This window comes from Talpa occidentalis, unplaced genomic scaffold (assembly GCF_014898055.3).
Source record: "Talpa occidentalis isolate TD23 unplaced genomic scaffold, MPIMG_talOcc4v2.1 talOcc4.7, whole genome shotgun sequence".
In the NCBI taxonomy this organism is placed as follows: Eukaryota; Metazoa; Chordata; class Mammalia; order Eulipotyphla; family Talpidae; genus Talpa; species Talpa occidentalis.
Window position 1 is genome coordinate 133907140 of NW_023605083.1, and position 14306 is coordinate 133921445.

Consider the following 14306-nt stretch of genomic DNA (forward strand, 5'->3'; position numbering starts at 1 on the left):
GCTGTCGAGGACAGGGGGCGTCATTACCACAGTCGCCAGGCTGTGCGGGCGCCCCCAGGGCTTGCTGTCGCGCAGCCGGCACCTTCGGGGTGGGCTCCTTTTTACTCCACTTTGGAGTGCGCACGCTTGCCTTTCCTGCCGACGTGGCGCCGGCTGGCAAGAGAACTCAACCCTGCCCTGCCCACTGCAGGTGACCTGGCTCCTGCCAGTGGGCGGGCAGCTCGCAGGCCCTTGCCCTCCGAGCACTGGTGGTGCCCGCTTACGATTTTTGCTTTAAAATTCCCCTGGTTCTCCTCCAGCCTGATTCTCGCTCTGCTCCCTGTCTGAGCCAGTTCTCTGGTGGGCAGTGAAACTTGCCCCTGGGCTCAGTCTCTCTCTTCCTTTAACCGAGGGCTGTGCCCGGCTGGCTGCTCCGACCCAGGCCCTTGGCTGCTGTCGCATGGCCCCGGTGTGTGTCTTAGTCCTCAGATGACAGTGAGAGGCCATTGCTGGGTAGCTGAGCGGGGTGCAGGCGGCAGGGGCAGAGTCATAAGAACGTACAATTTAAAATAGTTTGAGACCCTGCGTGCTGGTGCCGTGTCACATGGGGGGTGGGCAGCGGAGCAGGCCTGCCCGGGAGGGTTTTGTCCTTGGAGCAGGAGTGCAGACTCAGGTCAGTGTCTGCATGTGTCCAGGCCAGGCCAGGCGCTGAGCAATTAGTTTCCTGCATGAGAATCCTTTCTCTTCCAAGAGTATTGTGTGTCTCTATTCTCTGGGAAATGCTAATACCTTAGCGGTCAGGACTCCGGGCTACCTGTAACCGACACTTGCCAAGGTCGTCTGGTTAATTCTGTGCCCGCCCGTCCGTCCCGGCTTCAGTCGTGTCTGTCTTTAGGGCCACATGTGGGCGTCCAGGACTGAGTGGGCATCTTGCCTGCCTAGCGAGTTATGTAACTCGCCGGGTCCTTGCATTTCTTGTGTTTACTTCATATTATAAAGGAAATAGTTTTCTCTCAATGCCTGAATTGAAATAAGATCATTTTAATCTTCATCTTCTGTTGACTTTTTCTTTTTGAGACCAACTGATACTATTTACATCTAGTTTCTTTTTCTTTTTTTTTCTTTTTCTTTTTAGCCGACTAATTACAAACTTAAAATAATTGGTTTCCAACAAAGCCACGTGAGATTTACATCCTGTGTCTTTAGAGCTAATGGGGGCATATAATCATTTTACTCTTCTGGACACATGCCTTTTTTGGGGTGCATCGTCAAAGTGTAGTGGAAAAGATAAACGTCAGATGAGAAATTTTAGTTTCCAGGGCAGCTTGCCTCAGAAACGCCCTTCCTTGACCCACAGCGCACGGCACCTGGTGGGCGGCCAGTCCTCCTGAGCCGGCCCCACTTCCTCTTGGACAGGTTCTTGGTGTGACCTGGGACAGTGGCCACGCTCTGCGAGCTTTGTTCTGATTCTGGCAGGGCCAGCTCAACACGGCCCTGAGGAAACTAAGGCGACTTGAAGAAGATGAAGAAACTCAAGGAAGGGCCTCCCCTGGTGGTGCAGCGGTTGAGCACTGGGCTGCAAGGCTGCCCGCAGCCTCTGCAGTGCTGGTTCATTCCCCAGCCGCCAGCGAGGATCCCACAAAAAAAAAAAAAGAAAAGAAAAAGAAAAAAAAAAGAAAAAGAAACTCAAGGAAAACTAAATCGGAGGCTTCCCAGCAAGGCTTGTGATGGTGCTGGGCCTCCCCGGCCCTGAGACAATGCCACCAGGAGGGCCGGCCCTGGGGCCAGGCTGCGGCACCACTGCTTCTCGTTGGGGCAGATGTGTGTGGACACATCTGGCCAGGTCCCTGTGTTCATCCCTGTGAAGGTGCTAATGGCACAGGGAGGCTCCGTGGGTGCTGACTCCTCTGCCCTGACCCCCCACCCCAGGGGCCCGTCTCTGTCCCACCTCCTTGTGCCTTTGGCCAAGGTGTTTACTTCATTTTTTTCCCCATATTTGGTAGATTTTTTTTTTTTTTGAGCATCTCGGGTTTACAGAAAGTTGAGCAGGTAATAGTTTCCTCATGTCCCTCCCACGCCCGCCTGTCTGGCACCTTGCCGGAGCTGTGGACTGGAGTCTGTGCCCACGAGGGCAGCCTCCTGGGGGTCCTGTCCTGCGGTTCTGTCCGGAGGCCTGACCTTTCCATGGAGACTTGCCTTTCCCAGAACGTCCCCTGCTTGGAATCATGCAGTTGGAGCCTTTTCCTCAGGCTTCTCTCACTGAACAGCATCCATCTAAGTCTCATCCTCATCTTTTTTTTTTTTTAAAGATTTATTTATTTATTTATTTATTTATGTGTGTATACAAGCACTGGGTACAATCAGAAGCGCGGGAAGGTGAGGGAATTCACCAGAGAGGAGAGCAGAACAGGCAGACTGACGAAGTACACTGCTGAGGGGAGCAGCGGGCGGCAGGAGAGGTCTGCGCGCCATGTGGGACCCTCCTCCGGTGGCCGGGGAGCAGCCGGGGATTGAACCGGCGCTGCAGAGGCTGCGGGCAGCTTCGCAACCCAGCGCTCAACCGCTGCGCCACCGGGGAGGCCCTCGTCCTCATCTTGATGGCTTGACAGCCACTGTCCAGGCCCCGTCTGCTCTTCTGTTTGTCTTTGGAGGACGTCCTGGCTGCTCCTGCGTCGTGGCGGTTGTGACGAAGGGTTCTGTGCACGTTCCTTTTAGGACTTGCGAATTTCCTACTCTGGAGCCATCATGAATCAAGTTTATCGGGAAATAATGCCCCCCTGAGGAGGCCTGCCGTGAGAACCACCTGCATTTGTGTGTCTGCAGCGTTATTGAGGCGTAAACGACAAGGAGTCAGCTGTGCCTCAGGAAGGGTGGGGGGGGTGTGGGCTGGTGTGACTGGCGCCGGCTATAAACCGCCTTCCCCAAAGGTTCCTCATACCACTGTCATTTCCTCCTGCCTGCCCCCTGCACCTCCGCCCCAGGCAGCCACTCATTCACCTTGTGCTGCTGTAAGTTAGTTTGTGTTTCTTGGGGTTTTACGGAAACAGTCACGTGTGGTCTCTGTTTGTGCCCATTTGCCAGCATGGTGGCCGCACCCGCCGCTCTCATCACGTCGTCTTGCGTGAGGTTTTCTGTATTTATTGCAGCAGAAAACACGCATTAAAAGATGATGCTTTTTTGGCTCCAAGATTTTGGATTTCTTAGAACCAAGAGTCAACCTATAATTTATTTTAAAATCTGCATTAGCATTTGTAAACTAGAAAATGGACACTTCTCCGGCTACCAGCAAAAGGAAAAGAGAAATAGTCACTTATTCTTGGCAGGAAGTGGGGCATCTGGGATTGGACTCCGGGGAGGCAAGTCCTGTGCAGCGCTGGGGCCGGGCTGGCCGGAGGGGGCCTGTGGTAATAGTGGGAGGCGGGGGTGGGCGTGGGGGGGTGAGGCCCCCTGACTCTCCCGCAGCCTCCAGAGTCAGAAGAGGCCTGTGTGGCTTGTCAGTCAGTTGGCCTTGAAAGAATTAACTGAGGTTTGTTTGCTCTTCAGCTGGCTGTCTGAATGGCGTGCGTTCACAGCAGCCTATTTTGTAACAAAAATTCCCTCCAAAACCTGAAATTTTTGAACAGAGGATATAGCTGTCTATGCTCCAGCTAGACAAAGGACTTTCAATTAAAAGCCTGGTGGATAAAACAGATTTGAAACACACGCTAGTGTGATTTGTTGGCAGGAAGTATGAATGTGTCTCGGGGCTTCAGGGAGAGAGGCCATCCCAAGACTTGCTGGTGAGGAGCGACCTCCCGGGGACCTCTGCGGACGGCGGCCAGGGCAGAGGGCAGCCTCAGCCGGGCAGTGTCTGTTTCGGGATGGAGTCACTCACTCACGCCGGCCAGGAATAATGCCAGAGCAACGCCCTGAACTTGAAATGTGATTAGCGCGACTGAGGAGCTGAATTTTAATGTTACTTATTTGTAATTGAATTTAAATGTCCACTTGTGGCCAGTGCTGGAGCCTGTCCATTGAGTGAATTGTGGGTGTTCTTTTCATTACTCACATTCCCTCTCTCTCCTGCCTCCTCCCTGCTGCTGTTCCAGGTTCAGTGCATATTGTTAAGTGTGTGCGTGTGTAGATTAGGTGTGCAGCTATTGGGACCCTGCTAAATAACGGAGAGCAGTTCGGGTAAATGCAGACATGTGAGGTGAGCATCCGTGCGCTCCTAACTCTTGCTCCTTAAGGGCCAACTGGCTGGTAATAACCTGATTCTTTCAGGAGAAAGGAGTGAAATGGAGCCTGTTACAGTTAAATGCGTAGGTCGAGAGTGGGCAGACTCTGGCCCCACCCGCTTACTGCTCAGCCAAAGGTGGTTTTCGCATGTGCGAATGGCTGGGGAAATCCAGAAGACGGTTTCCTGACATGGAAAGTACATGAAATTCCAGTTCCAGCGTCCGTGTGTTGGAACATGGCCGTGTCGTTTTCTCACATTATGTCTGGCTGGTTTTGTCCTAAAAAGGCAAGAGTTGAGCATTTACAGCAGAATCCCCTAAACCTGGAAGTATTTACTGTCTGCCCCTTCACACAAGTTGGCTCACGCCTCTCTGAAATGCTTAAAGGTATTTGTGAAAAAATTGGAAACCTATTTGATTGAAATAAATTGTATCGGTAGGAAGTTTCTTGCAGAGCATCATCCTTGGATCGAAGCCCACGCGTGTAGATTTTGAGCAAGTCACCGATGAGCCGAGGGCTTTGAATGAATGAATAACATTGAATGCTCTCGGGGCCACGGTTTCCCGACCGTGTCCTGGGGGCCGCGGGGCTGGGTGGTGTTGTGGCTACTTGCAGTTTCTGGAGACACAGCTCCCGCTCAGGTGGCCGAGCCCGGCCTCTCGGCTGAGATCGCCATGTACTCCCTCGATGCTGCCGCATCTTCGTGGAGCGGGTTTCCCGTGGCGGCTGTGCTGAAACAGGAGCCGCCCCCTAAGAATCAGCAGGTGAAAGGCAGGGGAAGGCCAGGAGGCTCACGTGGCTTCACCTAACTGGTCATTTAAGAATAAAGTAAAAAAAATAAAAATCACTCTTTTAGCTTAAGTTACTGTTTTTTTGAATTATTTTTTTTAAGATTTATTTATACATATAAGAACTGGGGTAGAGGCCAGAGGTGTGGGGGGTGAGAGACAGTGGGGAACAAAACAGGCAGATGCGCTGAAATCCACTGCTGAGGGGCGCATCCGGGAGACAGGAGGGGTCTGCTGCGCCATGTGGGTCACTCCCTGGCTGGGGATTGAACTCAAGCCGCAGTGGCTGGCGACAGCTTGATAGCCTGAGACTTAACCCCTGTGCCACCAGGGGGGCCCTGGAATTGCAAACTTTTTGATAATGTGTGTGTGAGCAACTCACCATCTGCTCTGTCAGCTGTACCTGTGCCTCTGTGGTCGTAGTCGTGACCACACTGTAGTGTGATGGCCCCAGGAAAGGGAGCAGCTCTTTGGTGGGGTGCTGTGGTCCCCACTCAGGCTCAGAGGCCCTCCTGACCTCGTAGCACCAGCGGTGAGAGCCCCCCTTTTCCAGACCGGACATCGCCGGGAAAAGTGTGTTGTGAGGACAGAGGAATTTGAGCTCTTCTCGGATGAAATTCATGATTTAAACTTCCAGCCTGTTTGATCTTAGAGGGCATTAGCTTGGGACATAGTATTTTTGCGTCATTCTTTTTCGCTTTACGTAATCCTGGGGCTTTCTTGTTGGGTCTTCCCGGTGGGCTTCCAGGCTATTCTTGTGACTTGCTCTTGGGTCCCACTGGAGACCAGCCATGCGGGAGGGACGGTGGTTTCAGGATGGCACTCACCTGAAGCGGCTGTGCCTCCTGCCTAGGGTGTTTAGCTCGTTCAAAAAGAGCTAATCACATTGCCTTGCTAGTGGGTGTTTGCATGGACAAAGTATACTGTAGCTAGCAGAATTGTAAGTTTAAAAGGACTCACGTTTTCACAGATTTTAGTTTTCACGGTGCGTTATTAACCGTGACCGTGTTCGCAAGCAGCGTGTGGGGCAGACATAAAGGCTGCGTCTTGGGTCTGTTGCTTCCAACACTGTTCAGTGGGTTGTGTGGGCAGAGCAGCTGAGCGAGGGAGGCCGCACGCTCTGGACACTGCGCGTCACCCCCGTTTGCACGCCGGGACAGTCTGGGTCGGGACGCTTCCCAGGTGTCCTCCTGGGGGCCTTTTAATGCTGCTCCTGCTGCCGGCGCGCCCGTGCCCCGGTCCCCTGGCGGCCATCGCTCTGTTCTCAGGGGACGAGGCTGCCGGCGTGCAGGCCTTCTCTGCTGTCTGGAGCCTGGTCCACGGTGTGCGCGGCAGGTGGCTGCTGGACACGTGGGGGCGTCTGGGAGGTCCCCCGCTTCTGGCCAATGCTGAGTGAACAGCGGGGGGCTCCGCAGCCAGGTTTGGCGGGAGCGGCACTTTGCCTCCCCTGGAGGGTCTCGTGCGGGGTGGCTGCTGCCCAGTCCCCGCGTGGTCGCTGCGTTGCGGGTCGTTAAGAGCCGCCTCCTCTCCGAAGTGGCGACGCCGGGACCCGCGCCCTCACCGGCATCTGGCCGGGCGCCGCCCCGCCCGGGGACCCCGCGCTCCTTTGCCGGCCTCCTCGAGAAAATGCCTGTTGTGTCCTCTGACCATTTGCCTTATTTTTGACTTTGAATTTTTCTGGTTGAATCTTTTTTTTTAAATTAAATTAAAAAATTTAATTTTCTAATTTTTTTTAATTTTTTAAGCGAGCACAGCTCGCTCACCATCTGAGCCATTTTCGGGCCCGGGCTCGTGGTGTGAGCTGTGTGTTGTGAGGCTGTTGGAGCATGTGTGTGTGTGGGAACTGCCCTCGGTCGGCCTGTGAGCTCTTCTTCTCGCCTGAGGCGTGTTTTCAGCCCCTTAATAGGGTCTCTAGCGGAGCAAAGTCTGGTTTGTTTTTCTGTTTATTCATTTTGCTCCTTACCTATGCCCAGCTCCCCAGTATTTCTCCCTGCTTTATCCCCTGTTGGTTTTATAGTTGACCCTTTGCAGTGAAGTCCAGGATGGAGTCTGAGTTAATTCTTTTTTTTAAAATGTTTTAATTTTATATATTTTTCACATCATTTTCATTTTTGCACAATGTATGCATTTTCATCTTGGTTATAGTCCCCATACAATTCCCACCCCTCTTATTTTGACCCTAATCCCCCCCGCATAGTGTATCTCTGCTTTATCGTTGCTTGTTGATTTTGATTTTTACTTTAGTATAGTTCGTCTTTTTCGTGGTCTCTTATTTAGGTTTTCTAAATTCCTGCTATGAGTGAGACCATCCGGTATTTTTCTTTTTCTTTCTGGCTTATTTCACTGAGCATGATCCCTTCCAGCTCCATCCATGTTTGCAATTTGCATGAGTTTATCTTTTTTGATCGCTGAGTAATATTCCATCATGTATATGGACCACATCTTGATCCAGGCATCTATTTTGGGGCATTTGGGTTGTTTCCATAGCTTAGCTGTTGTAAATAGTGCTGCTATAAACATAGGGATGCAGGTGCCCTTTGGAATTAACGTTTCTTTTTTTTTTTTTTAAGATTTATTTATTTATGCATACAAGAGCTGGGGTATAGGCCCAAGGTGTGGGGGGTGAGAGGATTCACCAGAGACAGAGTGGGGAGCAGAACGGGTGGATCTACTGAAATATACAGCTGAGGGGAGCAGCGGGCGAGTCAGGAGAGGTCTGCTGTGCCATGTGGGTTGCTCCCTAGCCGGTTGAGGAATTGAACTTGTGCTGCAGAGGCTGCGAACAGCTTTATAGGTTGAGTCTTAACCCCTTGCGCCACCAGGAAGGCCCTTGAATTCATGATTCTGTGTCCTTTGGGTAAACACCTAGGAGTGGAATTGCTGGATCATGAGTTAATTCTTACATGTGGTGTGAGGTCTGGTCAAGGCCCCCGGCCTGGCCTGCACGTGCGGGGTCTCCAGGACACCTGTGGAGAGGCTCCCTCCCCTCGAGCTGCCTCTGCTCATTTGTCACCTGCAGCTGGCACATTCGGACGCGGGACTCTGCTGGGGGCCTGTGTGCCTGACCCTCTCGGCCACTCGGGACTGACCTCTGCGGCTTCCTCTTGTGTCGGGCTTCTGTGCGCATCTGGGAGAACGGTGGCTTCTCCAGCTCGGGAGCAGGAATGAAAGAGGAAGGGGGTGTGGGGACTCATCGAGAAGTGATCTTGTCTTGGGGAGGGGCACCCCATGGCAGGCAGTCTGGTTGCCTCTTCGCTCAGCTCCTCTTTTTTAAACCCGTCCCAGGCTTATGAGCGGAGGTTTCCCACCTGCCCCCTGATCCCCATGTTTGTGGACAGCGACACCGTGAGCGAGTTCAAGAGCGAGGACGGGGCCATCCACGTGATAGAGCGGCGCTGCAAGCTGGACATCGATGCCCCGCGGCTGCTGAAGAAGGTGACCCCCACCCCGTCCCCCGCCTGCCCGCGGCTCCCGCCCATGCAGTCGCCAACTGCCCCTTTTCTCTGTTTCTCTTTTAAAGATTGCCGGAGTTGATTATGTTTATTTTGTCCAAAAAAACTCCCTCAATGCTCGGGAGCGCACCCTGCACATTGAGGCCCACAACGAGACCTTCTCCAGCCGGGTCATCATCCACGAGCACTGCTGCTACTCCGTGAGTGCCGTGCAGGCCGTGCCTCGGTCCCCTCAGATAGCACCCCCAGCCGCTTGGGGCAGCAGCGGGAGACCCTGCGGGTGGGTTGCGCTGTCTCCGCAGTGAGGTAGCTGAGCGAGGCCTTGGCTCGGGTCTGCACACTGCTCTATAATATTCCACTTCCCTCCCGGGCGCGCGGACACCTGGAACTGCACGGAGGGGCCAGGACCTTGTCTGCCTCTGATTTGAGCCCAGCATGCCTGTCTGCCTGCCATCCTCTGGGTCAGCCTCCGCTTCTAGAACTCCTGGCCCCAGACTGTTAGGGCCTGATGAGTCTCCATCTGCTCTCCTGTTACCCTCAACGCTGACTGCAAAGGGTCCATTTACAGCACGTCAGACTCTGTCTGGCCCGAAGCCCTGCAGTGTCTGCATTCCACTCAGAGGAGGTCCCCCAAGCCTCACTCCCCCTGCCACACCCCGCCCCGGCCCTGCACAAGCTCCCGCCCCCGCTGACCACACAGCCATACTCCCCAAGCGCCTCTGCTCCGGGCCCCTCTGTTGATTCCTCCCTCCTTCCTCCTGGCTGGCTCGGATCCCCCTGCTGGGTGAAGCCAGACCTCCGGCCTTATTTAATTCTGCAGGCTGCCCCCCAGCCCTGCTCCACCTTTTCGCCACAACACTCACCTTCTGCCATGTAGTTTCTTGTCCTTTATGCTGGTGGCCAGCGCCTGCCCCTCGGGACTGAGCTTACCACAGGGGCTCTGTTCCTCATGGCGACCGTCGCTCGGCACAGCTGGTGAATGAATGAGTGAGCTAAGTGAAAACGAGCCTCTCCCGTAGTCCTGCGCAGAGTAGTTTTGAACCCCATTTGGCCTTTTTGTGACTGGATCTCAGTGTTTCCCTGCATCTCCTTGGTCACGGCGTCTGGAGTAACTTGGTGCTTTTCTCTGGTCACCGCTTGACTGACGAGCGGACAGGGGTCTGGGGAGAGCCTGCTTGCCAGCAGCGTCACCGGGAGCGCTCTCTCACCCGCAGGTTCACCCTGAAAATGAAGACTGGACCTGTTTTGAACAGTCTGCAAGCTTAGATATTAAGTCTTTTTTTGGATTTGAAAGTACAGTAGAAAAAATCGCGATGAAACAGTACACCAGCAACATCAAAAAGGCGAGTCTTGAGGCTCCAGGGTGTCACACCTCTGGGAGGTGGGTGGGCTGGCCAGACTCCTGGCCGTTTCTGGAAGAGGAGAGGCACTGACTGTGGCTCCCGAGCCTGACACCCAGCTGGGCTTGGAGCATGTTGCTGCCCGTACCCCAGCTTCCTCCCCAGGATCCGCTTGTGGGACCCTCAGGGCACACAGCCCAGGATGGGGTCCCCCTCCCTCGGGTGGTGGCTTCTCACGTCCACCCTCACTGCTGTTGAGTCTGGTTGGAAATGCACCATGTGGTGGGTTTTTGTGCTGGGTTTTTGAATTTCAAACAGGGTTTTTTTAAATAGCGGTAATCTCCCTGTGCGGGCCACACCTGCCGCAGCAGGCCCCCACCCAAATGCCATTAGCCTCCCAAGGCCCTGGGGCCCCCCACCGGCCCCCTGCCCCCAGGTGGTTCCAGGGGTGGTTCGGCCCGGTTCAGCAGCGCCCCCACGCGCCACTTTCCGCAGCATTGGAGGGTTTGGGTGGGCACGGGACGCCCACACCGAGCGCGGGGGCGGATTTGCGCTTCCGCGCGTCACAGCAGAAGTTCGGTGTGATTTCCTAGGCCTTTGGGAGGAGAGAAAGTTAAAGTAATTACGAAAAATAAGACCACAAAGGCCTTCGGTTCTTCCTGTTCATTCTGTAGTGATTCGCCTCTCGCTCGTGGGCTGGAGGCGGTAGGAGCGAGTGACTTGAGCGCTGTGTACGCACCTGAAAGCTGGCTCTGTCCCGCAGGGCAAGGAGATCATTGAATATTACCTGCGCCAGCTGGAGGAGGAGGGCGTGACCTTCGTGCCCCGTTGGACCCCGCCTGCCGCCGCGCCCTCTGCGGAGCCGGCCTCCTCCAGCAGCAAGCAGGCCGTGGCCTCGGCCGCAGTCACCCCGGACGCCGCCCAGAAGGAGGGGCTGAGCAGTGAGGCCCTCAGCAGCCCCACTGGGGTGGCCGAGCCCGTGGCGGGGACCCCTGACGGTGGGTCTGAACGATGCTTCGCGCTGTTCCCTGGGGCCTTCCTGCCTGGCCTGCTGCCTCGGGGCTTCCCGCGGTCACGGGGTGGGGGGACATTGGGTGTCCTGCCCTTTCCTCTCTCCCCAGGATGCGCTCGTTGCGCTTTTTTCTTGGAATGACGAAGACTTAGCATTTTGTGTTTTTCACAAGGGCCAACAAGGGTGAGAGTGAATTGTTCTTTTATCGAAACCAGGAAATGTGTCTTTCTTACTCTGGAGGATGGTGTCTGGAGGGGCTGTGAGGCCGCAGTGGTGTCAGCCTCAAGCACGTGGTGCTGGCTGCCTGCCGGGCCTGCCCCGAGCACTTCCCGGACGCTAGTGCGTGGGGCCCACTTCTCACCTGGAGTGGAGCTGCCTGGTCACGGGGGTGTGGGCCTGGGGCCAGGCCCCCAGGGCCAGCTTGCAGCTCTATGCTCTGAGCCCCTGCCCTGTGGGTCTCCCTCACGCGCCCACAAAGGCAATTTTTTTCTCAGAGTGACGCCCATTATAAAAATTTGGGAAGCCAGTCCAGCCCCCCAGGTGTTTTGTGAGGGGTCCCCGTGCTGACGCACTGTTAGCTTCCGGCGGGGCGCACACCTAAACTGATTGGAAGATGTTTTATTATTTACTTTGTGGATTTTTCTTTGCAGATTTTTCTTTGTTTTCCACTTTGTTGCCTTATCAGGAAAAAGAAAGCTTGTACTCTTGACGTAGTAGTGCTATTTAAAGTAGGTTTAGATGCATTTGTTTGATTTCATCTTTATATAACTGAATGAAAAGGCATTAAAGGTAGTCGTTGCCTCATTCTACCTGGAATAGGATTGAGGGTTTGCAAGTAGAGGTGACCCAGTAGATAGAGGTGACCCAGCGTAATCAGGGAGCGGGAGTCAAACAGCACGTTGGCCTCGGCTCTGTCGGTGATTCCACCCACAGGCTGCCCGCGAGCACTCGGGAGGCTGCGCCCCGGCCGCTCCCGGGCCGTGCTGAATCAACACCACACGCCTTCCCTGAGCCCAGGGGCGTGGGGGCCTCGCTCCTGTCCCGTCCCAGTGACGTCGTGTGACCTGTGTTCCAGACAAACTGGATGCCGACTACATCAAGCGCTACCTGGGGGACTTGACGCCGCTGCAGGAGAGCTGCCTGATCCGCCTTCGCCAGTGGCTCCAGGAAACCCACAAGGGCAAGGTGAGCACTGGCATGCGTGTCCCGCTGTGTGTCCCGCTTCTGATCAGGCGTTCCTGCCACCGCCCAGGGGGCTGGTGGGGGTGCCCGTGTGCTGCGCTGCATGTCTGGGTTGAGAGCATGATGGCAGCCCAACGGTTTCTTCTGCTGGGGTTCAGGCCACTTCGCTTCAAAAGGTTCGGAAGGAGTTGACAGGTTGTCCAGAGATTAGAAATGTCTGAACCTTCATATTCAGTTTTTGGGTGAAATTTTAGCCTCCTAAGCAATTTGATCTACGATGAATCGCTCGTGCACGGGGGCTGGCGGCAAGCAGAGGTGGGTCTGTGACGGGCACTGCTGTACCATGTCGGGCAGCGGCACATCACGCGGCTGGTCCTGCTGCTTGCCTTGCGCTGGACGCTGCTGTAGGCGCTTCAGTCAACCCTCTCGACAGCCCGAGAGGCGGGGGCTGTTTTTAATTGCCCTGTTACCACATGAGGAAACTGAGGCACAGAGAAGTTTGCCCAAGGCCCTGTACCCAGTGAGCGATGAGGCAGGATTTCAAGCCATTTGCTTCCAGAACCCTGTTCTTACTCCACATAACGTGGTCCTCTCTGAGTGGCAGTGATGCGGGAGGGTGCTGCATCCCCACGAGGCTCGGACACGGGCGCCCGCCTGCCTGCTGATGTGGGAGGAGAGTCTAGGAGGTCCCTGGTGTCAGACCACCAGCAGCCCAAAACCAACATCACTTTTTGTATTCTAACTTTTTAAGTATATATACAGGAAAGTGTGTAGAGCACAGTCATCCATAGTGAATTAAAATATTTGTGGGTTTTTTTTAAAGATGTAATTTGTTTATGCATAGAAGAACTGGGGTTTAGGCCAGAGGTGCGGGGGTGAGAGGATTCACCAGAGAGAGTGGGGAGCAGAACAGGCAGATTGACTGAAATACACTGTGAGGGGAGCAGCGGGGAGTCAGGAGAGGTCTGCTGCGCCATGTGGGTCAGCTCCCTGGCCGGGGATTGAACTCGTGCTGCAGTGGCTGCGATGGCTCTGAGGCTTTAAACTCTGTGCCCCCAGGGAGGCCCTAAAGCATTTGAGGTTTAAGAAATTATTTATGCCTTCGCTGCACTTTGCTGAAACTAAAATGGAATGCTGAGATGGTGATGCAGATGAATAATGCTGATTTTCCAGACATCGCGGGGGGTCTCTCTGTGGCAGCCAGTTTTAAGCAGTGGAGTGGTGCAGCTCGCTCGAGGAGGTGGGCTTGAGAGTGTTATTCCCTTCGTACCTTTTGATGTCGCTCAGAAATTTCTCTTTCTCTCAAAAGATTCCGAAAGATGAGCATATTCTTCGCTTCCTACGTGCCCGGGACTTCAATATCGACAAGGCCAGAGAGACCATGTGCCAGTCCCTGACGTGGCGCAAGCAGCACCAGGTGGACTACATCCTCGACACCTGGAGCCCCCCTCAGGTGCTGCAGGACTACTACGCTGGAGGCTGGCACCACCATGACAAAGGTGAGTCCTGGGCCAAGATCTCATTCTCCAGAATCAGGACTGAGGGGCCCTTGGGTTCAGGCCCCGCCCCCTCGCCGCTGGAGCAAGCAGACTGTCTCCTGGGCCAGCACTTCACCAGTTAAGGGGAATGTGACTGACTTACAAAACCCAGCAGCGGGCGGCGTTTTCAGTAGCGCAGCGCCTGTGAAGGCTGGCCAGCGCCTTGAGCCCCATGGTGTCTGCACTGTGGGGCCGGGTCTGGTCAGGTCAAGCCTGGGCTTCAGCCCCTACCCAAGGGGGTAGGGAGACAAGCCAGGGGCAGCGGTGGCCTGCACGAGGGTTGGCCCCATGAGTGCATTCATCTGGCTGCTCCCCACCCGGGCCTTGCAGGGAAGCCTGCTGTCAAGGCACGCCCTCTGCTTCCTGACCTGCGGGGGGAGGTGGAGCGGAACTGACCACCAGACCCCAGCCTGTGGCTCCGGCACCCCCAGGGCAGCTCTGGCCTGTCTGCTCTCCCTCTTTGGCTCTTCTCCAGATTTATTGCAGCTTTATCAGCCTTTACTGGAAGCACGTGATGTTTATTTCTACTTTCTAGTCCCCTAAAGATGAAAAGTTTGGTAGTAAGACATTGTTGGGGAGGCTCTTATAAGCCTCCCAGCAGGTTGGAGAGCACAAAGCTCCTTTTGTTGTCAGTAGAACCTGTCAGATCTGGATTCTCCGGAAAGTGGCAGGCCTGGTGTGGGGGTCAAGGTGCTGGTTCTGGGGATGCTGGGACCCTGCCCTGCTCATGGCGGCGTCTGCTCAGGCCTCCCCCCGGCCTGAAATGAAAAAAAAAAAGTATGTCTGCTGGGATATGA

The 14306-nt window shown here is 54.9% G+C and overlaps 1 protein-coding gene across 1 annotated transcript in view; it reads left to right on the plus strand.

The window, feature by feature from the left end:
- The window catches only part of SEC14L1 (SEC14 like lipid binding 1), a 38173-nt gene that overhangs the window by 13673 nt on the left and 10194 nt on the right, over positions 1-14306 (plus strand). The window contains exons 3-8 of the mRNA XM_037491940.2: positions 8271-8420; positions 8506-8637; positions 9652-9780; positions 10541-10775; positions 11865-11974; positions 13281-13470. Of these exons, the coding sequence (XP_037347837.1) occupies positions 8271-8420; positions 8506-8637; positions 9652-9780; positions 10541-10775; positions 11865-11974; positions 13281-13470 (946 nt within the window). The remainder of the gene's footprint in view (positions 1-8270; positions 8421-8505; positions 8638-9651; positions 9781-10540; positions 10776-11864; positions 11975-13280; positions 13471-14306) is intronic.